A 27,553-nucleotide genomic window follows, 5' to 3' on the forward strand; every position below is an offset into this window, starting at 1 on the left:
AGGCTGCAGAGGCAGGACATGTGTATTTTGGCCTCCCAGAAACCAGGCTGTGTAGGGTCTCCCATCGATACACGTGTTTCTTTTTAAGCATCCCAGTTGGAAATGTCGGACGCTATTATCGACAACACAGCTAGCAAAAAATTAATTAATTTTTTTCAGATCATTCACATGCGTACATACTGGAATATCCATCCAGAAGAGATGTACAAACCCTACGCAATCCTGTGGCACAGCACGTCTTTCTTTTTCTCCTCAAAATGCCAGGCTGCAGCCCTGCAGCTGAGTAGAAACTGTTTTGACATCACAGGGAGCATGACAGAAAGTCACAGAGATCACGCTTCCGGGGAAAAAGTGGAGCTACCAGAGCAAAGGCAGAGCCGATCCACTGTTCATGTAATATTCGCAGTCACAAATAAGCAAAGAAAGGAGATTCCAACACAGAAAGTTGTTTCTAAACTGAAAGGCATTCCGTATCTTCTAGGAGCTGTTGATCTATGGAGAGCTTGTCCTCAGGGCCACCGAGCTGATTTCTCAAAGCCTGGTGGACAGGCCTCCTCTGCTGTCATGGAGCTTTGCCCAATGACCCGCTGCATCAGTGCTCGGCAAAAACCCGCACTGTAATTGTGCACATACTGAAACCAAAGGGCAGCCCAGCCCCAGAGCCCTCCTGCTTGAGGACATGGTGGTGCCAGGCACTTCCATGGTCCCTCTCTGCCAGGGCACAGACACACACGCATCAACTCACAACAAATGCGACAACCCATGACCCTGACTTGCCTCTGCATGACACCAGATCTCATCGTTTGACAACTCCTTCTTGCAAATTATCACAAATACTCATCCAGGCTTTTTTTTTTTTTTTTTTTTTTAACATGCTCAAGAGAGGCTGTGGCATCTCCATCCTTGGAAACACCCAAAGCCCAACTGGAGGTGACCCTGGGCATGCCGCTGGAGGTGACCCTGTTGGACTAGAGGGTCTCTAGAGACCCCTGCCAACCTTACCCACCCTACAGGTGACCTCCCCACCCAGCTAAAAGGGTTGACTACGTGGGATTACTCCAGAGGAGCGGCCGGAGCTGTGCCTCTATGGGGGACCAACTTCTTCCATCCAGCTCTGAAGGCAGATTAAAGCAAGCAGCAATTCCATGACAAATACCTGCTGCACTCAAAACTCACCTCTAACCTCTTTCCAAATTCCCTGCAGCCATTCCAAGCTCCATACTTCAAATAAAGCGTTCTTCCATTAACCCTTGCTGGGCTCCAGCCCTGCTCCAAGCCGGCCGAGCCACCGGAGAGAGTGGCAGGCTCAGGTGTCTCCCCTCGCTTTGGCCCATCTCTGGCCAAACCCATCTGTGCCTTGCCCTGAAAGCACCAAGGAATTACAGCACGACTCTCCGCTGGCACCAGCGGAACAGTTGCTTGGGAAGTCTGGCTGCAGACAGTGGTGCCGAAAAAAAGAAAGAGAGAAAGAGAGAGAGAGAGAGAAAGAGAGAGAGAGAGAGAAAGAGAGAGAGAGAGAGAGAAAGAGAGAGAGAGAGAGAAAGAGAGAGAGAGAGAGAAAGAGAGAGAGAGAGAGAAAGAGAGAAAGAGAGAGAGAAAAAGAAAAAAAAGAAAAAAAAGAAAAAAAGAAAAAAAAGAAAAAAAGAAAAAAAAAGAAAAAAGAAAAAAAAAGAAAAAAAGAAAAAAAAAAGAAAACAAAAGAAAACAAAAGAAAAAAAAAGAAAAAAAGAAAAAAAAAGAAAAAAAAAAGAAAAAAAAAAGAAAAAAAAAAGAAAAAAAAAGAAAAAAGAAAAAAAAAGAAAAAAAAAAGAAAAAAAAAAGAAAAAAAAAAGAAAAAAAAAAGAAAAAAAAAGAAAAAAAAAGAAAAAAAAAGAAAAAAAAAAGAAAAAAAAAGAAAAAAAAAAGAAAAAAAAAGAAAAAAAAAAGAAAAAAAAAAGAAAAAAAAAAGAAAAAAAAGTGCAATTCACACCCTCGCCTGGAAAGGGGAATAAATGAGGAGTTCGGCTCCTGTCCTGCTGCCAGCTGTAAGCCCAGGCTGTGAGAGTTTTCTACGTCATGCTTATGATTTAAGAGAACAACGAGCTATTACGTTTCTGGTAAAATGAAAGATGGACTAACAAATAATCTGTGCATTATTCTATAGGCCATTAAAACACAGGTTTATGGCCCTTTTTAGAAGAAAAGGCTACTTAATTCAACACAAAACTGGTCATCAAGCCACAGCTGTTTGGTGCCATCTGTTTTTTTCCCTCTTAAACGGTCTTCTAAAATTATAATAGAGTTTTCTGCACTAGGTTAGCAGCAATTTATTTGATACACAAACTGTCCTCTTCCTTCCCCCTAATTTGATGAGCAATTTTCACATTTGTTGTTTTTTAATAAGCAACTTTGCGAAGGCTTGACTTTCAGAAGAGCACACCCCATTTATTGCTCCTTTGCTTTGTGGGTGCAATATCCAGATTCGCACTGTAAAGGGGTAGCGCGTGGACAATTTAGGCATGGGAGCACACAGATCCCTGCTGCAAAACCCAGCTCACACCTGCGTTAGGACACAGCAAATGCTCTCTTCACGCCTCCTGCCAGATCCGCGGGAGCATTTTGGGGTTGAGCAGCACAGGACGACGCCAGGGTTGACTGCCGTCAGCCACCAGAGACAGGCGAAGAGGGGATTTTCGGGATAACTCTCCTCTTCTGCCCAAGGAAATCTCTCCCAACAGCCGGGACCCGCAGGCAGGGACAGGGGTACGGGGACAGTGGAGCCCGCAAGCGGTTTGAAGCCACATCCTGCGCACCACTAGCCCTCGCCGAGGCTTCTTGCTCCAGCCAAAGGACTCCTAGCTCAATGGCTGTGGCTCCAGCACAAGCTCATTAATTGCACATAATTAAGTAGCTATAACACTGATTTACCAACTACCAAATAGTCCACAAATACATATTCCATGACCAGGCAATGACCGGTTTACTGCAGACACCGAGTAAATTGGATTTCCTGGGCTATTACCACCTGGTGGGGCTCTGCAGAAAGGGCTCTGCGCAGCAGCAGCACATCCGTATTTCATACACGGTATTTCCTGCTCCTTTTTACTTCTAAATGAAAGGAAAAAACCTATCAGGTTCTTTTAACTTTAAGTCTTAAGATAACGTTGATGTAAAACAAAGAGTACAGATGATTTCCCCCCAAAACTCAAAGGCGAGGAGGGCTGTTGACACACGCAAGAGGAGAAGTGACACGTTTGAACACGCAAGAGGAGAAGTGACACGTTTGACTCCCTTTGTAACTCCACTGCCCAAAAACCTATTTATGTCTTAATATTCCCCCAACAGCACCAGTCGAAAGAATAGCTTACTTTTGAAACATTTCATTTTGCAGCTGCCTAAATGCATCAGCTTTAACTTTCTCATAGAAATGAGTTTCCACATAGCCTAAAAAACTTTTAATGAGTTTGCCATCCTTTTTTTTTATACTCCCATTCTGTTTTAGAAGAACAACTCTTAAAAAAAAAAAAAGATCTAGAAAAGCACGCACTTGTGACAGACCTTGGCACCAGAGCTGGACTTTTTTTTTTTTTTTTCTTTTTAAATGCCTGGTTTGTTTGGTTGGTTTTTTAATCAGTGTGTCCGCTCTGAGAATATACCTGGCATAGATTAGCTCAGAAAAGAAAAAACACGACGATATGAAGGAGGATATGGATTGCTCTGATCAATAAACCACACTATTACCAAGCTCCCCAGGAAACACCAGCTCTGAGGTTTATTCAGCCAGTCCCCCTCCGGCCACACGCAGCCTCTGAACTATGGGTTATCTCCTCTGGACAAACTTTAATGGTCAGCCTGGGACCTCAGTGGGATTACAGTGCTCCCCCTCCTTCCCTCCAGCACACCTGGGAGCTCCGAAGGTGCTTGCTGTTACCTGGAGGTCAGATGAGAAATGCAGCCTCTGGCCACACAGTTGTTCTTGCTAAGCAAAGCTGCAACAAAACAAGGTTTGAAACGTTCCTACCACCAGCTCCAGTGCTGGTTAGTGCCTCTGCCACTTCAGTCACCCAGACCTCTACAGAAGATAGAGTTTGCAAGAATACTTCTTATCATACTGCTTGTCTTTGCTGACAGTAATTTGTACTTTATAAAAGGAGAAAAAGCCCCCTCACTCCAGAAGACAGGGATGAAGAAGAAACACTGGTGTGCCTGTGCTCTGGTCCCAGGGTCATCTTGCCTCTGCACGCATCAGGCCTGCATGGGCCTGCTGAAGATATCACCGTGATATCAGCCCTTACTAATCAGTCACTATGAAATCACTCCTTCCTAATCTATTCAGGCTATATGTATCAGCCTTTAATTCCCTCTATATCCATCCAAATCCCTCTTTATCCATGGAGGTAGCAAGTTAAACCTCTCATTACGGGGAAGAACTACAATTCCGGTATATTTTTAACCTGTCAGCCAGGCTCAACACCTTCCCGACTCCAAAGGCACGGCATGAGGCACACTCCCTCAAGCTTTCAGCACCTGTCCGTCCTGCAAGCTTTAATACCTTTATCAAGCGAAGCTCCAGCCATGTGGTAGAAGCTCAAAGCTGTGTCTACGTCATTTATGTTCTTCAAAAAAGTGAAGAAGTTCTCCACCTCCTCAAACGTCAGCCCCTAGGAGAGAGAAAAGATGGTCTTACAGTGACGAGAAAAAGGAGATTGTGACAATACCTGGATTATGAAGTGACACAAAGGCACAATGCCATAAGCCAGAGGGGAATTCATCTGCACACTCAAACCACTCCCACCTTGGCACCTGCAGATAAGGTTTGTGACCCGCACTTTTGTTAACCACCTCTGCTCCTCTCCCAGCCCCACCAGTGGTGCGCTGGGAAGGGACTTCCCCATGCACGGTCAGTGCTGGCAGAGACCAGAAAGCATCTCTCTGGCCCTCGCTCCACAGCCAGCTCTTGCCCAGAAGAGCGGACACTCCATGAGCCTGTGGCGGAGATGCAGGAGACCGCTGCAAGCAGCTTTGCTGATTGTTTTTCTTTTTCAAGCCTGCACACTTGCAATGACAATAATGAAATAGTCCAGGCGCTGCATGGTCTCTCCCAAGAGATTCAGGGATCCCTGGAGGGATCCATGTCTTACCCGGTGTGGCAGAAGGTGACACTGCAAACACCACAGTATGTAGCGATATGCCCCAGTTAGCTTCACTGCTGGTGGCTGGGTGGCTGCGGGGCTGGATGGCCGTCTGTTCTACTTAACAGCACGGGGCTCGGTTCACCCTGTGACAGGCAAGCGTGTGCTCGGTGAGTGCAGACAGCCCTGCACTCGTGGAGAAGCATCCTGCGAACACCCCACTTTATCCACCCATTTAGCATCAGCACGACTGCGCCGGGGCTGGGAGAAGAGCTGCAGCCTCCAAACTCCCCCACCATGGCCGCAGCTCAGACCCAAAGGAGGAGGGAAATCATGGCCGTGGTAATAACCACTCAGCCTTCCTCTCTAGAAGAGATAAATCAGTTTGTCAAGCAGAGTTCAGCTCAGGCTCCTCCTGTCCTGTCTAGCACAGACAGACAGAGCAAGACACTAAAAATCCCAACTCCAGAACACGGCATGGTTTCATGATCTGGGTGGAAGAGCACACGTTCAGCGAGTACTCTCGAATATAAACTTATATGATCTGCCCAAAATCTTCCCAACAGCTTCTAATCAGAAAAGAAGCCACCTACATTTTTTTGAAAGAAAAAAAAGATTTTTTACAATCTTCTCATACAGACACAGTGCCTCTAGAATTGTAAGTGAGGGAATTACAGAGGTAATACTGATACTACTGCAAAGATTCCTCCGTTTTGTACGACAGATCGAGAGGAGAAAAGATGCTTGCAATCAGATGCCCATCCGGATGCCTCCCTGCTACGCGTTTCCTGATTGACGTGCTCCTGCCTGGGAGTGGAGCACTGAAAAAGTGGAAAGCCTGCAGGAACCAGGAGGCGTGTGGCTGCTTTCAGGCCAGCAGAAGACTAAACCACCACTGTGCTGTGGTTTACCTGCTCTATTTGGGACATCTGAGCTTTGCAGCAGTGTCGACAAGGTGTCCCAGCAGCTATTTTAAGCCAAGAGCTCCAACTCTGTATTTTCCTGGAATTTCCCACCAGGAAATGGCAGATGCCAAGGCCAAACAGCGTTGCTGTTCCTGCAAAACGGCCCCTTGTTTAGCACCAACACTGCGGTTGCTATTGCTTCAGCAGGTAACAAGGAAGGTTTACGTGCTCACATACGTACACTTGTGGTCCTTTCACCAGCTAAGAAGCAAAACCAATGACACACGGGGGTATCCTACAAATCCGGGCTTTCAGGTGGACAGAGATACCAAACCACTGTGGCAAATATGCCACCGGTATTATGAAATTTAGTATTTTATTGATGAAGCCTATAGTTGAGGCCAGCAGTAGCATTAAACAAATAATCCAGCTACCAAAATAAAAATATAATCAGAGACCGGGCGAGCCTGAGGCTTGCACCGACAGATCAACAGATGAGTGATCACCTTCATCAGGCAGAAGTCTGAGTTTGGGAATTTATCTATTCCTGATCGATGTGTTTGCCAGCGCTGCTCAGCTCTTCCCAAGTTATTCACATCTCCGTTGAAAAACCAGTAGATGTTTCCATTATATACTTAGAGGCTTGTGTTAATTTAGAATCATGAGAAATTGCATATCTGGAGAGGACTAGAGTAGCAATCGTGGGATCTGGATGATCGCTTCTTTCACGGCATTTATAGATCTAGGTGTTGATTCCCCCGCCTGAATCCTCCCATCATTTAATGGGATAATGTAGTGATAAATACGTAAGCCGGCAGACTGCGGAAATGCTCGTTAGCCTGCAAGACACACCTCCCAACAGCACAAACACCTTCTGCACAGAAATCAGGCTTTTCAGCTGGGAAGAATTACATCTCCCTCCCACCCTCTGCCACCCCAACAGGAAAATACGCTGCACCAAACCCCCACCTGTAGAAGACAACCTGAATCGCTCGTTTCCCAAGAGCCAGCTTGGTTTTCTGCAGTTAGGGAGGCACAAACCAAAGACCTTGCTTGTAAATACTATTGACGACTCAAGTCCTTTTCACAAGGAGTAAAGCAGCTGTGTAGGTATGACTCAAGGGGGAGGATCGTAAGCAATTTAAATAAAGTAGAGCATGGCAGCTCCACTGAATACGCAGAGTTCATGTACCCAGGGTAAGATGGGATTTTTTTTTTCCCCCCGCAAGAAAAATAAAAATGAAAGCAGATTATCAATTAATACAAGAAAACATGCCATTACCCAAAGCAGGAATGTAGAATAACAATGCTGGAGAATGGCTAAAGGTTAGGTTAAAACCAGAGGTTTAATGTTTCGGAGGCTGCCAGGGTTGCCTTGTGCAGAAACGGTAATTGCATCAGACAGTGAAGATGATGTTTGGCAGATTTCATAAGAAAGCACTTGCAAGGTAAACTGCATTTCCAAGGTGAAGCTTGCCGGGTAGGTTTGGTACAATTACCGCCATTGCCCTCCCAGCATCACACTATTCAAATTATTTCACTCCCCCTTTCTTAGGAAAGCAATAGCAAGGCAAAGCCCCTGCTGCTTTCAGCGTAGAGGGGAGTTACAGCAGGTTAGCTGACTGCGCAGATAACGATACTACCAAAGTATACTGTGATGCTATAAAAGTATGCCAGTAAAGTGTGAAAAGAAGGGATTTGGAGAAAAAATTCTTCCTGCAAAACATGTTTGTGTTGTAAACTGCTCTGACTTACAAAGTGTTCAGAGGCTGGAAAGTATTGGAGGATAAATGGCTTTAATGGTGGCTTTAATGTCTCTTTGAGGTCTGGGAGCCGAAGGGAGAGCACCGGCTCCGCTGCCCTTTTCTAGGAAGGGAGGTGAAGCAGAGCCGGAGGGAAGCAGCCGTTGCTCTGCGGATGTCGGGGTTACAAACACAGAGGAAGCAGCAATGCCAGCGTCCAGCTTCTGCCGTTTCAAGAGGGAGAGCGCTCCCCGGCTGAGCACTCCATTTGTTTACCATGAAAACTTCGCAAGCGCGTCCCTGAATAAGTTATGCAGAAAGCTCGAAAGGCGGTTAAATGTGATTCCGGTCACGGCCGTCCTATTTCTAAAGAGACGGGGAAATGTAAGGTCCATAAAAACACTGACAGCCACACCAGAGTGATCCAATAAAAGTACATCAGTGTAGTTAGATACAAAGTGCTGCACACAAATCTGCAAGGGATGCGGGCTTCTAAAATATCCCAGGGGGGAAAAAAACAAAACCAAACCACAAACTTTCAAGAAAAGGTTCCCTTGTATAAAAGACCACGCAGAGTTAGGCAGCAGGCTGGATTCTCCATGACCTAAAACCTGCTAAAATGGAGGATTTCGGTACCTGGTTTCTCTAGCTCTGCATAAGCATTGACTTTGAGCTGCCCTGGCTGCCAAAAAGGCTTTTCTGCTTCCAGCACAAAGCATCTGGCACTCCCTGCCTCCTTTACAGCTCCTCAAACCATTAAATATCTTGTCCTTGTTAACAGAGGACTAACTAACTAAATCCTTACAAACATCTCGTTTGAGGATTTAGGGTGTTTCATTCCCCCCACCCCCCGGTCTAAGGGATCATGTGTTTTCCACCAGTTCTCTTTCTTGCAAATGTCTTTTTTTTTTCCCCCCTGTTCCCCAGTTTCTCCCCTTGAAAACCCTTGGAATAAAGAAAGAAAAGACGACTTGCTCTGAATATGGTTAACTGGAAATAGAAACACAATTTGGCTGATTTGGGGATGAGGAATAACATAAAAACAAAAAGTTCTTCCTCTGCCACAGATGTCAGGGTCTTGTCTTACACATGAAAGGACGCAAACATCTGCTGTAAGAAACCTTCTAAAATAATTCTGCCTAATTTCTCATACACCCATATATATTCAATAATATATATCTGTGTGTGTGTGTGTGTGTATGTATATGTATATTATAAAAAACCCAAATCACAAGAAAAGAATTGACATTTTGGGAATGTGAACAACAGAGCTGATATTTTCTGTTAGACACACATCACAAGTAATTTTTCCTACGAGAAATCAAACTATTCCTGTTAAAACTCAAGGGGCACAGACGTATTGGAAAAGCCAAATCTGCAGCCTCTCGCTCAAAGATCAAATAATTGCACACAACCTTGGCAACATCACTGGTCTTATTTAAGCCGATGACAAAGAGCTTGAGAAGGGAGATTTCCAAATGTTAACACGCAACGTGTCTCAGCTCCGACAACATGTTGCCACCATCTATTGATAACAGTCCTATTATTGAGCCTATTTTCCTACAAAACATGAGGGAACCTGCAAAAAACTGCTCTTTTCTGGTACCCCAAGGCCACGAGAAGCTGCAGATACCGTGGCTCCTCTGGCAGGAACGCAACTCTGAGCGTGGCCTTTTGGCTTGCTTACAGTTTCTTCCAGTTTTTAACTTTTTTGGCACTATTTGCAGTTAATAGAGCCCTATTAGTCTACCTGCCCGCTGCTTCAGTACGCCCAAATTCTCCTCCAGCACCACTGAAAGAGGGAGAAAATGTGAGCGAAAAAGTCACTGGAGTGGCTTCATATGAACTGAGGATTCCTGCACACCACAGAAGTCCAGTTATGGCCTCAAAGAGAGACAAAAAAAGGACTAGACCCTGGCCAACACTTGCGTTTTATAACACACTTTGCATCTAAACAAGTGAAGGAATAAACGCCAGTTCTGATGTTCAGGGAAAGTGGCTCTAAAACAGTCAGACCGACCCCATATGCAGCCAAAGATTTTCCATCCATTCCCATTTGGGCGAATTGCTTTTTTATAACCGAGTTCATAAAAGAACAATCCGTCTTTATAGAAGCAGACGTGAAATTCTAATACTGAAGTAATTTAACAGCCCATACTTGCCTCACCTGATAAAGCACGTCCTTCCAGTAGTCTTATTCCAAGGTCTCTCACTAAATGAGCAAGTGTAGGATCTGCAACCTTATTCCTCCCTAAATCATGAGTAATTCAAATAATTTTTCACATAAGTTCAGAACTAAATAATAAACGGCCCAGCCACAGCAGCTAATTAATCCAAGGTCGAGCCAGTAACTAGGAGCACATTTTCCATGTTTATTCTGGCTGCAGACCCAGGGTGCCATTCAGTGAATTGAAGTTTTTGAAAATTAAAGCGCCCATTTTTAATAGGGACAAGGCTACACCCTCATCTGGACCCTGACCGCCACACTCCCACCTCTTCCACCTCGTGGCAAAGCGTCAATTGCCTACAAAATCAGCCGTCCCCCCCGCACTGCAAGAAAAGGGAAACGGTTTACGTGTTTCTCAGCGGGGTGCAGAACCGGCGGTCCCCACCGCAATGTCCCGGATTTGCCACCCACCTCTCCGTCTTGGAAGTGCTTCTTGAGCTGCTTCAGCATGACGGTGAGCTTCTTGGACTGCACCCCGCTGTAGGCCAGCAGCATGCTGCCGAACTGCCGCTCCGTGATCCGCCCCTCCACCGGGTCGTGCCGCTCAAACTGGAAGGGGACACAAAAAATAAAATAAATAAAAAATAAAGGGAGATAACAACAAGGCTGTGCAGTGGAGAGCTCCATCCAGGGGAAGGGTGTAAAAAGGCACTGTAATAACAAATGAACACTGCAGGAAACACTGCTGAGGGAGAAATCCGCAATGTATTTGAATATTTGCTTCCCCCAAGACTGTCTCCATCAATAAGTCAACATTCTCCCTATGCGCTATTCCTTGGCCAACGTGTAGAAGGAGTCTTTGTACCTCACCCTCCTGGTTTTATCTCTCAGGGGGACAGCGTTTGTAGAGCTGGACTTGACAAGGCAGGATGATTACTTTAACTTGAAACCAGGCTAACTGTTTTGAAAGGGGTGAAAATCCAGAACAAATACTAAGGTGTTCTTCACAGGCACTTCCAGCTTGGACGTCTGAATAAAGTGATAAAAAAATCGGTGCAGGACTGAGCTAAGGTGCAAGTGTGTGCTTAAAAGAAGTATATGTAAGAGCGATTCTATGATTGCTATAAAGGGGGCTGATGGTTAGTAAATCGTGATAGAAAAATCTTGCAAAACCTAAGTCTCATTGTAGCCCTTCTCTGCCCCGAGCCCTGTAGAAGTGGATTCAGCAAGGGAAGGTTAATGGAGGTCTCCAGACCTCACCTTCCCCAGTCCCAAAAAGCTCATCTTGTCCTAAGTCCCTTACGAAGGTGGCTGTGAGGGTCCTGCAGAACTTCCTACAAGCCCTTCAGCAGAGAGAGGTCTTCTCCGTTAATCCCTCTTCTCCAGCACTAGTTAATGTTCTCCTGGCTTTCGCTGCAGGGGAGAAGGGAAGAGCAATTGTCCCGACTTGGGAAGGCACTGGGTTTGAGCCCCACATCTCTGCTAAACAAATAACGCAGATTTCAACTTTTCCATCCCCCTGCCCACCTCTTTGTGGCTCTAGAAACATCAGCATTAGACTTCAACCGTCTTCGGTTTCACAGATCTCAGCATTCAGGATCCCTTATTTGATTTCCTTCAAATTTATCAGAAACCACCTGACCTACGCTATAGCTGATCACAAGCCAGAAGGTGACATTTAACAACAAAATTAATCTTTAAACTCCTACGGAACAACTCAGTATCACTGACTTGACATCGTATTGCTTGGTGAGTTAGCCATTTCTGCCTCAACCACTCTTCCGTGCTTAATCATGCAGCGAACACAAAAGCCGGCAAGGTACCCAACTGAGATCAAGGTGTGGAGATGAAACCTGGCAGATCCACCAGCCTTGCTTTCAATCCGCATGGAGGCAGAGCTCCAGACACGGCTGCCTATATACGCTTTTAATATATACACTTTTAACTACACTATGTAACACCTAGGCTGCTTGCAAACCAGCTGTTACCATTCCCAGGCTAACTCCAAGTTGGGCGTAAATATTTTTTAGTTATTAGCATAGCGGCCAGACTTCTGCCGCTTTTCCCAGTGGGATGCCAAGTGATTCCAACTGCATTTGAAACGGATGAAAGGCCAGGACTGGAGTGGTTTGGATGGAATACGCTGGCAGGAGGCAGCTCCCAACTGGACAGGACTGCTTTTTAGCACCTTGGGCTTTCCCTTGAGTGCCCCATGCAGTATTTTGGGTAAAAAGCTGGCACTTCTTTTTACTGTCATCTGATACAGATGTTGGGGTTTACTCACGATACAAAACACCGGCCTCTCCCCTTCTCACATGCTGGGGAAAGCAGAGGGAAAACTCATTTGGAGAAAAAGTACGTGTTCTTCATTAGGAAGCAGAGGTAGTCCTTTCCGCCATCTTTGAAGAACGCAAAGAAGTTTTACAGTACCCAAGAGACACAAAAACCCGCAGTCAGTATAATTCCAAAAGCAGCGCTAATGCTTTCTTCTACTATAATATTCCTCATTTAAGCCCAAAAGACACAAACAGTATTTTTCTACCAACTACCTTCAATATCCCAAATTTTAGCAGTGCGTGAGACAGAAACTTTTATTAAAGGACAAGAAATGGGTCCAAATATCTCAAATCAAGCTCGTCAGTGGTGAATGCGCTCAGAAAAGTCTTGAGTCAGCATCTGAAAACCTGGCGGTCCTCTCCCCCAGCCCTGCATGGAGGAGGCGTCACTGTGCAGCTCCACAGGGTCACACAAGCAGCACAGCTCCCTGCGCTCTGGCAGGTGGGGAAATAAAAAAGGGCCAACTCCTCACAGCTTTTTTTTTTGGAACCAGGCATTCAGACAGTGGTCAGATTTGCACTACCGGATGCAAAAAAAGACAAGAAAACAAAAATTAAAACAAACTTTTTACCTTCATTTCTCTCCTGACGTGTCTCACAGAAAGCCTTTTGGTGCCACCTTTAACATAAGAGAGCAGGATTACTCTCCAAACGCCATGCTGAAGAAGTCTTAACAGGAGCATGACGATGAAACGCATCGTTTCAGCCCAGCTTTTCTCTTTCTTTCCCATTTTCAGCCGTGGCCCCGAAATATTCAAAGCCATTGGCCCACCGCTGCTGCAGAGCGTCTCAGTGAGCCCTTCAGCTCCTCTCCCTCGGGCTTTCCCAAATAAAACATGATGAAAAATACCTGTGGTTTAAGGATTACCCGGGGAAAGTAGGTACATTAAGAATAACACTGTAATTTCCAATCAATGTTTGCAGCCAGGCAGCTGGGAAAAGGCAGACAAGCACGCTTTAAACAGGATTACTCCTAAAATTAAATGCAAACTAACTTCTGCATCTCAAATGTCACTATTGAAAACGGATAAATTATCTTATTTAGTGGCACCTATTACTAAATGTTTATAGCTAGAGAATAAGCAGTGGGGAAAAAAATACTTATTCCTCCTGTGATTCACTTTCTCAGCTTCTGATCCTTGGAGTTTTAGGGATTTCCTCAGTGGGAAGCTGCAGCTGGACCGGTATGTCTAAATAGCCATGTGACAAATTTTTCCCCCAAGAAGTTGCCTGATGCCACTCATTAATCCTTTTGCATTATGAAAACAAAGCGTACTGGCCCAAAAGTTTCCCAGCAGGTACCGCTGGCATGCTTCAACCATCACTCATGCAAGGAAAGTATGGACAGGGCTATAGTGAAACACACAAACTCTAGGTTTGGGCAATCTGGTCCAGACCAGGCACCAGGGATTCTTCTGCACTACAGGGAAAATAAAGAAATTGCCAAGTGTTACTGCATCAGCTGTCAAAGACACGAGCCAAGGCAGGCAGGGAAAGCCTTTCTGGGGGCAAACCTTTCTACAGCGTCTCTTAAAAATAACTCCAATACGCAAGTACGTGGATCTCACCGGCTCTGAGCAGTAGTATCGAAACGTGGAGCACAATTAACATGCTGATGCTTGCAGTATTTTTTGCGTCTTGCAAAATTTATTGAGAATAGAGTAGAACACCCATCCTACTGCCATAGCCCGAGTCTTGATCGCAGCAATAGCAAGAGCCTCACCTGCAGTGGACCCACTGCGTGAGACAAAAGAGCTTTAGTCTTTTATCGCACAGCTGGGAGATTGTATTAAAGGACAAAACAAAGATAAAACAAATCTAAGATGAAGGAACTAAAATAACATATTTATACAGACCTCTTTAAGTTCAAAATCGTGCTGAGACCCTGTGCATAAACCAACTCATTCCCCCTCCCTGTGGCCTCCAAACTGGTTCCAACTTTTAATTCCTGCAGGTGGTCGATCAGGTGCAGCGATGAGTCAAAACACCATACAAATATTATTCACAAGAAATAAAAAAAAGCTTGAAAACCGTGGAATTAACGCTTCTTATTCTGGGTTTATCTCACTTTGAAACGAACACCTCTAACATTAAACCAAAACGCTCACAGATGGCCAAAGTCACTTCCTGGCAACCAAGCGTTACGTCCTCCCAAAAGAAAGCCAAGGGCCAGTCTAGAACAAGCGAGAGCTGGTCAACAACCAGTTTCTAAATTCAAATATAATCACCACTGAACTGAGAAAAAGCAAGAAAATCACAGAGATGGATAAAGAAAGGCCCAAACTTGCCTCCAAGCTAGTGTCAGACACATTTAAATTAATTACAGAAGGGATGAGCGGGGGATGTCACTTAAAGACGATGCAGAGAAAGAAAAATTTTGGCGAGAGAATCCTGCCTTTTTTTTCCTGATACATTAGCAATCGTGTTTATTCATAAAGAAACTTGGCTTCAAGTAATTTGTGACTGGAAAAACCTTGATTTCAGCTTTCAAAATGAAACCAGCTACCCCTGACACCCCCCTTTCCCACCTCCCTGCCTGGGAGCAGAGGTCCCACATCCGTGCTCTCCTGCCTGCTGGAATGTCTTCTTGCCTACAGACAACAACTCGCCCCTCATTGCCACTTGAAAACGAAGGAGGGTGTAAAAGCCTACAGTAATTTTTCAATCAGTACTTAATACATGGTCTACAGACAGCGTTAAGTGTTAAAATCCCCCAGGCATTTGAAGAGGCAGGAAAAATAGTGTCCTTTCCCAGGTGATCCCGATCCTTTGCCTTCACACATGTGACATTACTGTACGGGTTATTTTTCAAGTCACTCGGAGGGGGGGAAACCGAACCCCGCAAGGATGGGATGCAGGGCAGAGCATGCTGAGATTTAATATAAGCAAACAAGTCCTCCAACAGCCTTTTTCCCTTTCATATATCTTAAAGAAAGGAAAAGCACGACCAAGGCAATTGCTCCGCCGACATCGCAGGGCACCGGCAGACACGGGACAGAACAGCTCCCATGCATGACACCCACCATCAGGAATCTGGGGAGGGAAGAGGGGTCCTACCGCCTCTAAACTGCAGCCCCCAAAAATCTATGCACACACCACAGATGGCTGGTGAGTCCAACATCTCCAGAGCAGCTTCCAGCTGCAGCCACTTGGTGCCAGCAGCGGATTCCGCATCCACACACCAGCAAGGATACAGTGAATAATGAAATATAACACTCTCTGGTGTTCTTCCTGCAAGCCAGGATGCCTGAGATGCTGAAGAAATTAGCCTAAAATATAATAGGCAGTATTTTGAAACTCATTAAAAGCCAGCAAGGAAATCAAACGTGTTTATGGAAGGGAGAAGAAGGCAGGAGAAATAGGGCACTATTAAAAAAAAAAAAACTTCTTAAAAACCAGTGAGCAGTGTATTCTTGTGAAGAGACCACCAGCACTTCACTATCCCACTGCCAGCCTGACCCAGCTTCGCTAGCCCAGACCCAGTAGCCAGTCCATACAGAACATTAGGATACTTCCTACAATCATTTAAAAGACTACCCATAATCTTAAACATGCGTTAAATACTCCCAACCCTTCCAAAAAAATCCCGATCAGACAGGATGAACATCTTCATGTTCCTTTATAAGCTGAGATGTGGGGAAGCTTCCTTCTATCTTAGCTTTCTCTCTGAATAAATAACGCCACTCTCTTTTCTTCAACACAGGGAGGAAAGGCTTCATCACATGAGGAGAGCAGAAGGCAAATAAACAGACAGTTTTCTCTGCTTACACATCCCCTTAATTGCATAACTTTATAGAAAGGCAATACAAGGATCCACCATAAAACAACGGACCCATAATCCCTCCTCTGTTTCCAGACTTCACTATTTTTTCCCCCCACTAACTCAATCCACTTTCTCCTGCGGGAAATCAAATGCTAGCTTCTGAGAAGCATCCAGCCTGAACCAATTCAGAGACACCACCATGAGAAACATCTTTATTCAAAAAAAAACAAATACGCTGGAACTTCTTAAAACACAGACGTTGGCTTCCTTTCATCTCTCCTTCTGCCACCACCAGCTGCAAGGCTCATTGCTGGGAAATTAAGCAGCTCTGATGATGGCTAAGGAGCCATCTGGCACAGGCAGGAGGACCTCCTCTGGGTCCTCCTTAGCCATGGAGATGGGCCATCGCAAATGCTGCCCCCGACTCGGACCATCCACCTCGCAAATGTAGACTTTTCCAATCTGAGAAACAAGGGGGAAATCAGGAAATGTCATTGGAACCAAAGGTTTAGGGTACAAACAGTGTCGTGTCCCTGTGAGCACTAACCTGCAGCCCTGGCACACCATACATTGGGGAGTAAGGGCTGAATCACCCCTCCCAGTTCAGGCTCGATGTGGTGGGACACGTGGCTTCAGCTGAGACACGGCTGTGTTTTAGAAAGAAAATGTAAGATGAAATTTTAACTTGCCCCCAGGACATCTCTTCTCCAGAAGAAGGTCAAGCTCAGGTACCAGACACTCCTCAGGGGAAGACTTCTGATTCCAGCCGACTCTCCTCCCGCATTAAATTTGTCATAACCAATAGCATTAACATGGGAAATTTCTACCTAAAACCCCAGTGCTGAAAACCCTGTCTAATCAGAGGCTGCAAGTATAAAAAACTGCTTAAAAACCAGCGAGCAGTGTGTTGTCATCACTGCCACCAGACTGAACTACGCAAGAGAGCAACACCAGCTCTGCAAATGCCCGGGGAGGGACATCAGGGCACCAACACCTTCGGAGAGGGCTTAGCACCACCGTGCAACCACAAAGGGATGTAAAGACCTCATGCTTGAGAAGCAGGATTCCTCCTCCTTCCTAACCTGCCGTCGCACATTTGGTCTTTTCTTTTCCTTGCTTTGTTTGCTGAAGACGACGGTTAAAATAACCATCATGCCCTCCCAGGAGCTGTGCTGGGCAGAGGCTCAAACGCCATTTCAGACCAACCGAAACCAGCACCAAGAGCCTCGAAGCCCACAGATGGGCAAGGGGAACACCCAGCTGTAACGGGATGCGGCGCGATGGAAACGCAGCTCAGACTTTCCCTAAAGCAACGCCAAAAGAAAAAACAGCAGTGCCTCCCCTGCTGTTCGCCCAGGTGCAAAGAAAGAATACAAAACATGGTCACGCCACAGTTTTAAAGTGGATTTTAAACACAAATACCATGAAGCATAGTACTCCTGCTGGGCGAGAATCAGCATCTTCCATTTATAATGTTCTTATGTTTTCAGAAAGACTCTTAAATCTAAATTCTGTAAATTTGATGTAGGTATTCTTAAACTTCAAACTAACTACAGCCAGGCATCCCGGCAATGTAACTTCTATCCCTTTAGCAAAATACCTACCTCTATTTTAGCAGGCTCTTAAATTTCTATGAAAGCTTCTCCTATAAACCAATCAAATGAACTACGCAATCCCTAAAATCTCAAAGCAAGCATCGAAAAAAATAAACTTATTTATTTTTTGTTAAAAAAATTTCCAATTGAGAGAGAAAAAAAAATCTACAAGGACTTTTGGATGGAGAGAAAGGTGTTGAGGAATGATTTTTGAGCTTATTTATGCTGGCTAAACAAACAGCAACGGCGGAAATATTGCTAATACTAATTCTGTCAGGTTTAGGGGGATTTGAAAAAGGTGAGCTGTTCGGAGCGCCGCGATGTAGGTAATAAGGAATCCAAAGGGTCTGGGAAATAATGATTTGTAGGGTAATATTCAGATTCACAATATATGACCCTTTAAAGTGGTATTTGCTCACAGCTTTATTTGACAGGCTGTAATACATTATTTATCTGCAAACTACTGCAGCACTGGCTCTGTTTCCTGTTCTGGAGAAGCAAGCTGCCAGCATCTTTTGTCAAGCTGCATATACAACTATGACAGAGGGGGGGGAAAAAAGAAGAAAAAAAAAAAAGAGAAAACACCGTCCATCTTCCTAAACTCCAGCAACCTCCTCCGTCCAAACAAAATTTAATATATTTAGGAGTAAGCTGTAACGCTCACACAGGCACCAAATTATTGCCAAAAAAAAGAAAGTGAGGCAAAAATTTCTAAAGGCTTTTTACTTGGAGAGATCAAAGGTTTAGAAATATTTTTTTTATTTTTTTTTCGTAATTACTCTGAAAGGTTCCAGTGCACATGGATCTAAAACGGTCCCAGAGGCTCCCTGCCGGAGCAGGGCACGCTGCCGGAGCAGCAGACGGCACCCCAAAATCCTCCAGTTCGGAAACCACTTCTGAGCCTCATAAAACCAGCCAGAGCATCCGAATTATTTAATTGTCCATTAATCGCTTCCCCTACCTTGGTTCCCTGGACTCAGGCGCGGCTTGTACAGCTGGATTGGGTCAGGAAGAAACCCTCCCAATGCCACCAGCAGCGGCTTGAGTCTCTTTTTTTACCTTAAAAAAAAAAAATCCTGTGAAAGAAAAGGGAGCTATTTTCATGTGAGAAAAATCCAATCTTCTGCACGCTTGCCCTGTTGGCACTCTCCCTCTGCTCTCCAAGAGCAGCTTAAGCGACTACATAGCAGCCAGGTTAAAAACGTATATCCGCCAGCAGCAGCATGATCCCAGCACACCGGGTGTCTGATAGCTGCTTTTGAGCTTTCACTGACCTTGGCGTGCCACCGCTGCCTGCGAAGGGGGGGGAAAAATATTAATTCAGATCACCACCCACTTGTTACGCTTTAATGAGCAATTAAAAAAGGTTATATAAAGACGGCCAGCACCTGAAATTCCTCCTCATGAATCAAAATAACTTCTTGCCAGCTCTGAGAATATCTGCATTTTGAAATTTCAGGCGGTGGAGTTATGAAAGGAAGGAAATGTAAAAGAATCAGTAATACTAAGGGGAAAGGACGCATCTGATAGATTAAAGGGAAGCGCTTGCCTGGCTGCCGGGATGGAGAGGGGAAAGAGCCGGGCAGCCACTTCCCACTGCTGCTCTCCAGACCTGGCTCCTTCACTGCCATTCCTGCCCTCAACAATGCTCCTGGCACCTCGGCGCCAGGAACGGAGCAGCTTTTCTGATCCTACCCACTCACTGAACGAGAGAAGAGCAAAGTTCAGAAGCAGTACAAGTTCCCAGCACCCCCCGCGTGGATACCCAGGGGATGGCGGAGCCGCAAGGACCAGAGCCAAACTGTTACTCTGAAATACACAAATAAAAATCTCCATGGAACTGATGTACACAGTTTTATTAAGAAATACAGCACTCTCACTGCCTGTTAAGAGTTTACGCTGTTTCTGCTTGACCTTGGCACTCAATTTGCCAAGAAAAATAAGCTTGCAGCAGTTTGATTGAGCCTAGCAGGGAAAAGGGAGTGCCTGCGTCCTGCTCCCGCATCCCTAACATCCCGACAGACGTGAAGTCGGGAGATGAAGCACAGGCAGGAATGCGGGGAGGTGCCCAACAGCTCTGTCTTTGGAGCTCGAAAAGGGAGAAAAAGAGCAAGAGGATTAAAGTTCATATAGCAGAAGGACAAGGGAGAAGTCAGATACCTGCTACGAGAATTGCGCATCACAAACTTCCCAACCATAGATTTTAGCGTGCTGTTATCACGCAGAACTCAGTTTGTATTTATTTTGGGTCATGCTTAAGAAGCTGGCTGGCATTCTCAAGGAAGCGCAGCAAGCCCGTTGGGTGATAAACGTTTCTTTTTTTTTTTTATCTCTCCTGTGATTAATAAAACCCACTGCCCACGCTCCCATAGTCACTGTACTTGAGGGTCCACGGGAAGATGGAAAACACGTAGCCCTAAACGTCTGCTTTGATTTTTGTCATCTAGCTGGGACATCGCAAACACCGCAGTAACAAAACAAAGCCGCAGAAGCTTCTGAGATGGTCCTTGCCTTTCCCACCAGCACGAAACCCGGCACCAGCACGAAATCCCACACATGTGCTGAGCTTGCCAAGCATGGGCTAGTGCTGGCCCCAAGCCTCCCTCTGCATGGAGCTTATGTGCCCAGGTACCTCACTCAGCCATGCCTCTGTGGTCCCAACATGCTCACGCAGATATCCCCAGCCTCTTGCCCATCTATTTTTGGGATTCCCTGGCTCCTGGTTGACTAAATTGTGCGCACATGAACAAAAGTGTCTATGGTAACTAGCTTAGCCCTTCTACTTTACGGACTCGGCAATACAAACCTCCACACACGCTCTCGTGGCAACGTAATTAATCAAAATGCCACCTTTGGGATTTTATTTGCAGGGGTCCTACCAAAGACTCTGCTGCCTGCGCAAGCGAGTGCAGGGCTCAGCACGCTGCACTGTGGGAGCTCAGGACCAGATTTACACACGCTTCATAAACCAAAGGAGCCCGTTGTTACAAAGCAGAACCCTCCACTGCTGCTAACGATGCAATAAATAGAAATTCCAACAAAACCCTCAAATGGCTTCCCCTGCAGAGCCGCTGCATCAACCACATTTAAGTCACCTGTTTGAAATGTAAGCAAAGCAGCAGCAGATACCATAGTGAGTGTTTTCTCATCAGGCGCTGCGATGATTGCGTTAATCATAGAATCATAGGGTTGGAAGGGACCTCTGGAGATCATCGAAGTCCATGATAATCAGTCCATGAAGCACCCATCCCAAATGAGGAGATGGCAAAGCTGCTCCTGGGTGTCCCAGCCATGTCCCAGCCATGTTCACAAGCAGCTGCAGGACCTCGATGCGTATGTATCATCACACCCATATCACTCTTCTGGAGCACTGACTGTTTTGGTCTGCTGACCGCAGGAAGGTTCTCCTCGTGATGCTGGGTACCTGCTCGGTGTCACTGCCCATAACCTCAGCATGCCACTGCCAGTCGCTCACTTGTCACTGCTGGTGGGGCGGACCCAAGTCACAGCTGAGACACCACTTAAGAAGGGGCTGCCTGAGTGCTTTTGCTTGATTTCAATCCAACAGGTATTTTGAAGACAACGGACAGCACAGCCAGACATGGTCTTCCTGTGCTGACGTAGGCTGAGTATGGAGGTGACTGAGCACCCATCACCCCTTGAAGCACAGCGTGCAGCACCCTCAGGATGTCTCAGCAAATATTTCACAGCTGGTGTGCAGATGCTGGATGCGCTCTTATGGTCCTGAGCACCCCAGTCACCCCACAGCCAATACCTGACTCTTCCTCCACCTTTCCGCATGAAGCACTGGGCTTGATTTGATTTCGCTGGCACAGATGATTTCCCCACTTACTTTTGCAGCCTGTACTGGGTAGGAATCAGTTAGGAATAGTGTTTATGGTGTCTTCCAATGGAGGCACGAAGCACAGCTTTCGGTACCTCACCCATGACGGGGAACCACCCACTGGCACCCTCCCTTCTTAATGAAAAAAGGGACTGAAATTCAACCCGTCTTATATTTAAACTAACCTTTTCCTGGTGCGCATTTCAGCCTTTCGTTACCTGCTCTGTCATTACTGATTGATGAAAATGACTCACCTCAGTTTTCTTTACAGTGAATCCTCATATTTATTGAGACAGTTATACCTCCCTTCTGCCTTTCCTTTAAGCTGCACATGCCATGGCCTTGTAACTTATTCCTATTTTCCACATTTTTTTCCATACTAACATCCCACTCCGCATTCTTACCAAGTCTTTGTCTTACCGACACTGGACAAAAACTGAATGCCAGCTTTTCCCCAAACCCTAACTGAGACAGTACGGTCAACCTGAAAGCTTCACGTGACCCTTTCCATTCACATGCCAAGACAAAAGCAGGTTGCCAGAAGCTTTGAATGCCACCAAAGACATGATGAGCTGTGCAAATGATTTCAACGGCTGTCTAGAAATTCCCAGCTTACACATACGTATGCTGGGCTGGGACTCTTTAACTATAGAGTTCGCTGACATTAAACTATTTACGGTGGTCAGATGATCCCATTTTAAACCGGAGATGTCATAAAATTCTATCATCCACACCTTCATGGCTATCCATCACAAAGTCATGGTCACCAGCCTTATTTCTGTTCCCTAAAACTTCTAACACATTAAATGCAAAGAGGGAGTATATAGATCTGTGGGAATGATCCTGATAACTCCTTTCTCCGTGTCACTAAACCCATCATGGCTTTGTCCATCCCTGACTCTAGTAAGGACAGGCCGAGAGAGTTGGGGGGGTTCAGCCTGGAGAAGAGAAGGCTTCGGGGAGACCTTAGAGCCCCCTTCCAGTCCCTAAAGGGGCTCCAGGAAAGCTGGGGAAGGACTCTGGATCAGTGAGGGGAGCCATAGGACGAGGGGGAATGGTTTTAAACTGAAAGAGGGTATATTTAGATGAGATCTGAGGCACAAACGTTCTGCTCCAGGTTTTTCTTTGGTTGTCCTAAAAAGCAGCTGTTTTTTAATTGTATTTTCAGCTTATTAATATTCCTCTCCCTGCTCTAATTCTGTGCTTTACCAATTCTGTCTCACAGCAGCCAATGCTTGCCCTTCACCACCCCCGGAGCTTGGATGCCCTCCTCCCACCACTCACAACCCAGCTCCAGCACTTGTGCTCCCCAGGGCAGGAGCTCTCAAGCCCTGCGGTACAGCTTACCGAGCCTGGGCCCTCCCGGCGCTGCATCCCCACCTCACCTTCCCCCTGAATCGCTCATCCTCTGGGATGAATGGAGGACCCTGTGAGGCACACTTTAGGCTTTCTGCACTCAACGATCAGGTCATCCTCCCCTCCTCCCCCATGGCATACTGCCTGGTTTCAAAGAGGCGCATCCCAGGTGACTCAAACCATTCCTTAACACCTTTACACATCAGAGATGTCCCAGTGAGAGACACCTCGGGTAAGCACTGCAACCAGGTCACGAAATCACTAACAGAGAACCCAAGCAATTTTTTTTGTATCTGCCACTAACTGCCCCATTAAAGAGACAACTTCACAAGTGCTGGTTTGGCTTTTCATATGTAAGGACCATGTGAAGGAAGAGAAAGCAAGTAGGGGACTAAAGAGGAGATGTAGATATAGAAGATATAGAACTAGCTATAGAACTGACAAAACTATGCAAGTATACAAAATGCATTACAGGATGCAGAGAAGAAGGAATTAATTAGAAAAAAGAGAAAGTCTTACATCCCCCATCATTGTTCCCACAGTGGCCAGGCCAGCAGTGAAGCGGACAGTGAGCGGATCAGCAGGTAAAGGACAGCTTTGTGAGACAACACAGCTAACCATGACAGAGACTGCCATAAGGGAGACTTAAAATAAAAGTGTCTCGTTAAAGTTCGATAGCAAATTGACCTCCCGAGAGTCCAAGTTTGGGGCCCTTCCTTACAAAGCTTGGCTAAACTGACGCAGCCAGACTTCATTTTTCAGGCCAGTCAAAACTATTTATTTAAGTGACTCTTTTCTTTCACCTAAATCACTGCAGCAGATAAAGATGCACAATTCATTACTGCAAACTTTGTTGCCTGTGTTAACAAATCACTGAAAGTCTGTACCAGTCTGCAAGCCCACATAAAAACAAGGCAGAACCCAAAAAGTCTTGTTTAAGCTGTGCTTTGTGCCTCTACTGGAAATGCCGTAAACACAGCAGCTTTTAATACTTGGTAGAGGATTACTCAGACACCAAGAACCCCAGCACTGGGACTCAGAACAGAAAGGCACTTACAAACTCAAATTATTACCCTAAAAACAGATTGCGAAGCATTAGAAATGCCTTCTGAAACCAGAATATTCATTAAGAGAGGGTTGAGACCCCAAGAGATCTAGGACTTTCTAACGAGATTTGTGCAGATGGAAGAGCATCCATCACCCCTTCTTCATAAAAACCAAGCCAAGCAACAATCGTTATTGGCATTGGTCACGAAAACACGAGTTTCCAGGGTAAAAAAGTTTCTCTTGCATCACCTGTTACAGGACACGTAAAATCAGCGATTTTGTGGATGGCAGCAATGACGTGTGGCACCTTTGCCATATTCTCACAGAACCCCATTTTACTTCTTTTTGCTCCAGAGCTTGGAAGACCTTTTGCTTGGGAGGGGCACCCTTGAGCCTTGGGTAAACAACGATTTGCAAAGATCCCTCTGTTTAAGCATAGGGATACCCATCTGCACAAGGATCTGACTCTTCAACCTAACTGGCAAGCTCCTCCATGGGAAGCTGCATCCCACCAGCCCAAAGTGCAGACCACAGTTCACACCAGACTGAGACGTGGGGTTGCTCAGAGCTGTGCGGCACAACCTTGTCTCTCCAAGACCTGCCATCTCCCGCCAGGAAAACACCCTCACAAGGGGCAGGGCGGGATTAGTACCTGCTTCAACAATTCATCCAAGAACAAATGCCCTCCGCGAGTAACTGTCGGGGAAACAAATGTGCTATAGAAATCTCACTGCAGGCAATGTGGAGAAAAATATTTAGTTACTAAGGTCTTACACCATAGGCACGTATCCCACACTGCTGGCAGAAAGGGGCTTGGGGAAACAAAAGACTAAGTATGGAGATTAAATCACTGCTATTAGCAGGTTTGGGGTTGCCTTTCAGGGCTGACACAGATGTGGAGAACAAAGGGCTAACATGTCTCTTTTACATGATTTACAGAATCACAGAAAAATGTAGGCTGGAAGAGAGCCACGGGCTGGCTGGGACTCCTCTTGGTCCACCAAGGACACAGGACTATCCAGGACAGACACTAACAAGCAGAAATAGCAGAAACGATGATGTCAACTCCTATCCATCTTCCTAACTTGCAGAGTACTTTCACTCAAAAAAATAATAATTTTTAAAACATGCAACGTTCAAGCCCAATACCACCTGTCCTAACAGGACACGTTATAGCTGCAGTGCCTGTCCAGACTAACTTGTCACCGTTTGTCACGCTAAAAGACAAGAAGAAAGGAAGTCTTTCCACAGGCGCTAATGCAAGGCAGCGTGGACAGAGTAAGAAAACATGGAGGGCTTTGCCAGCAGCCTGCCCCATTCAGTGGGTCCCTGTGTTCTCAGGGCCACCTCGCAATGCAACAAGGATGCCATGGCTTCCTCCAAGTAGCCAAACCATGAAAAGTTGTAATAAGCCGTTAAAAGCTTCTCCCCTCCCTCAGGCTGTGGTTACTTTTCTCATCCTTGCCTTCCTGCAACTGAGCTGATTGCCAAGTTTCCATAAAACGATGGAAAATGTACTTTCATCAAAGAAAATAAGCAGAAGGGAAGCTAAACCACCAGGCCACGGTTACTTAAACATGCTGTCAGCACTTCAGCCATAAAGAACACTGAAATGCTCAGGGCTTGGTCTAAGAAAGTTTCTGCTCGATCTTAACAAGAAATATTCAGTAAATTTTGGTATGAAAAAAAAAAAAGAACTAAAATCAGTACGAGGAAAGTGGGTTTAGATGATCAGAAACTATTGTTCCACCTTTAGTCAGCAGAAGAAACTGGCTCTCAAGTGTATTAACTACAGATATGCCTGGGTCCTGAGCCGAAGGGAAAACAGCTGTAAAAGAGGTCTTACTTAAAGTAGATTTCTTTTGGAAGAGAGAAAGCAAGCACCCCCGTTTGAGAGCAGAGGCACTGTGTCACTTTGGGGCTGCACCATGCCCAGGAGATATTCTTCAGACCTGCTCACGGTGCATTTCCCCAAAGCCTTTTCTGGAGTTCAGACACCGAACATGAACAAAAACTGTCTTTTAAATTACCATCCCAGCTTCAGACCATGTACAAATTTTGCTAAGCCAGCAAAGGACTAGTAGATGAGGGAACAAGAGTTCAGCTGAGCCCCTGGCAGATCCACCACCAGCTCTTTTCTGCTCCTTCTTGTCCACTGGTAACGGCAGCCATGCCAAGAGAAGGATGCAGCGATGATCTGCACAGGCAGTTGAGCACGAGGCTGATGAAGGACCACTGTGCTCACAGGCTCATTACCCAAACAGACACATAAAACAAAGGAAGCTGTTAAAAATCCTGAGTAACCTGAGTTACCTGAGGCTCTGTAGCACAGTATTTCCTAGCACCAGTTCTCATGTTCTTCTGATTTGCATGGGTCAAGGTAAATACTTGAGGGATAACTCTTCTCTGAATTACCACGTGTTTTAAGTGGCTGAGTTCATTAGAGCACTCCCTGGACAAGGAGCAAAGCAAACCCACTGGACACTTGTGCAAGAACCCACTTAACCATGAACAAACACATCAAACGTGAAACAAGGAGAGGAGGTGGAAGATCACGTCAAAAGAGATAAAAGCAGAAGAGGAGAGAGGCCACGTTGCATAATGCCGAGGACAGAAATAGGCCTGTATTGCCTAAATCCATGAGAACTACGAACAAAAAAAATCACATACTTTAGTATTACGAACTCAGGAAAACATTAAGTCTGGCAGAACAGAACTGTTACCTTTGCATAGGTCAATTTTTCTGTTAATATGAGTATATAAAAAATGCCACACTCGGCATGGTACTGCGCTCAAAGGTTCTGTCAGGAATTCAGTAATGATGTGCTTATGATAGTCATTAGCTTACCAAGACACAAATATCTTGCGCTGTCCGGAATTAATAAATAACTTGTTAGAAAGGCAACTAACATTCACCAGAAAGACATACAATTGACTGAAATCACTAAAAACTAAATTAATATTAAACTGTTGCAGGAGGAAAAGAGGAACAAGTACCAACAAACTGAAAAAACCCCTATTGCTTTGTAATGAGACGAGTGGGGACCCGTGGAGGGAGCACAGGAGCAAACGTGGCAGTGGGAAACTGGAGCAGGACGGCAAACGAGGATGGAGTAATCTCTATTTCTCTTCCCTTTGTGTTCCAGCTCACCTTTCTTAACCTTAAAAAGTATTGCATTTGTTTTCAATTTGTAGAGGCGTTGAGGAATCGATGCTTTCCAGTCCAAGGAGATTTTCTTCAACCAACCTACTCCCCCTGCAACTACTGAGCCACACCACCCGCTTTAACGACCAGTTACATAAAGTCAGCGAACTGGACAATTACCTTCATAAAAAACATTAGTCCTTGAGACAGTTTCTAACCTAGATTCGTAAAACTCCAAATAAAAAAAGGGAATAAATTCAAGTTAAGTTCACAACGGCTGACTTAATAGGAGCTTAATAAAACACTGTCCCTTAGCACACGGACACTCACATCAGCCTGAGGCGACGGTGAACTCCCAACACTGTTGTTTTAGCAGATTGTGGTTGTGGGGGGATCTTCTTGTGCACAAACCCTCATTTCTGATGCAAATAAAAGCCTGGCTTTGCTCAAGCCAGGTTGAACCTTTGAGCCTGCTGCAGAGAAGGGCACCGTTCCTAAGAGAGTCAGCCCTGCTTGGGAGCTGAGACACAGACCAAGGAGTC

The 27,553-nt window shown here is 45.5% G+C and overlaps 1 protein-coding gene across 5 annotated transcripts in view; it reads right to left on the minus strand.

Moving 5' to 3' along the window:
* MICU1 (mitochondrial calcium uptake 1) overlaps positions 1-27,553 on the minus strand; it is a 106,157-nt gene that overhangs the window by 5,948 nt on the left and 72,656 nt on the right. For all 5 annotated transcript variants that reach the window (XM_063339416.1, XM_063339417.1, XM_063339415.1 and 2 more), the window contains 2 exons: positions 10,397-10,534; positions 4,532-4,640 (listed from right to left, as the gene is read on the minus strand). In XM_063339416.1, coding sequence (XP_063195486.1) covers positions 4,532-4,640; positions 10,397-10,534 — 247 coding nt within the window. The remainder of the gene's footprint in view (positions 1-4,531; positions 4,641-10,396; positions 10,535-27,553) is intronic.

Source organism: Chroicocephalus ridibundus, chromosome 6, assembly GCF_963924245.1.
Source record: "Chroicocephalus ridibundus chromosome 6, bChrRid1.1, whole genome shotgun sequence".
In the NCBI taxonomy this organism is placed as follows: Eukaryota; Metazoa; Chordata; class Aves; order Charadriiformes; family Laridae; genus Chroicocephalus; species Chroicocephalus ridibundus.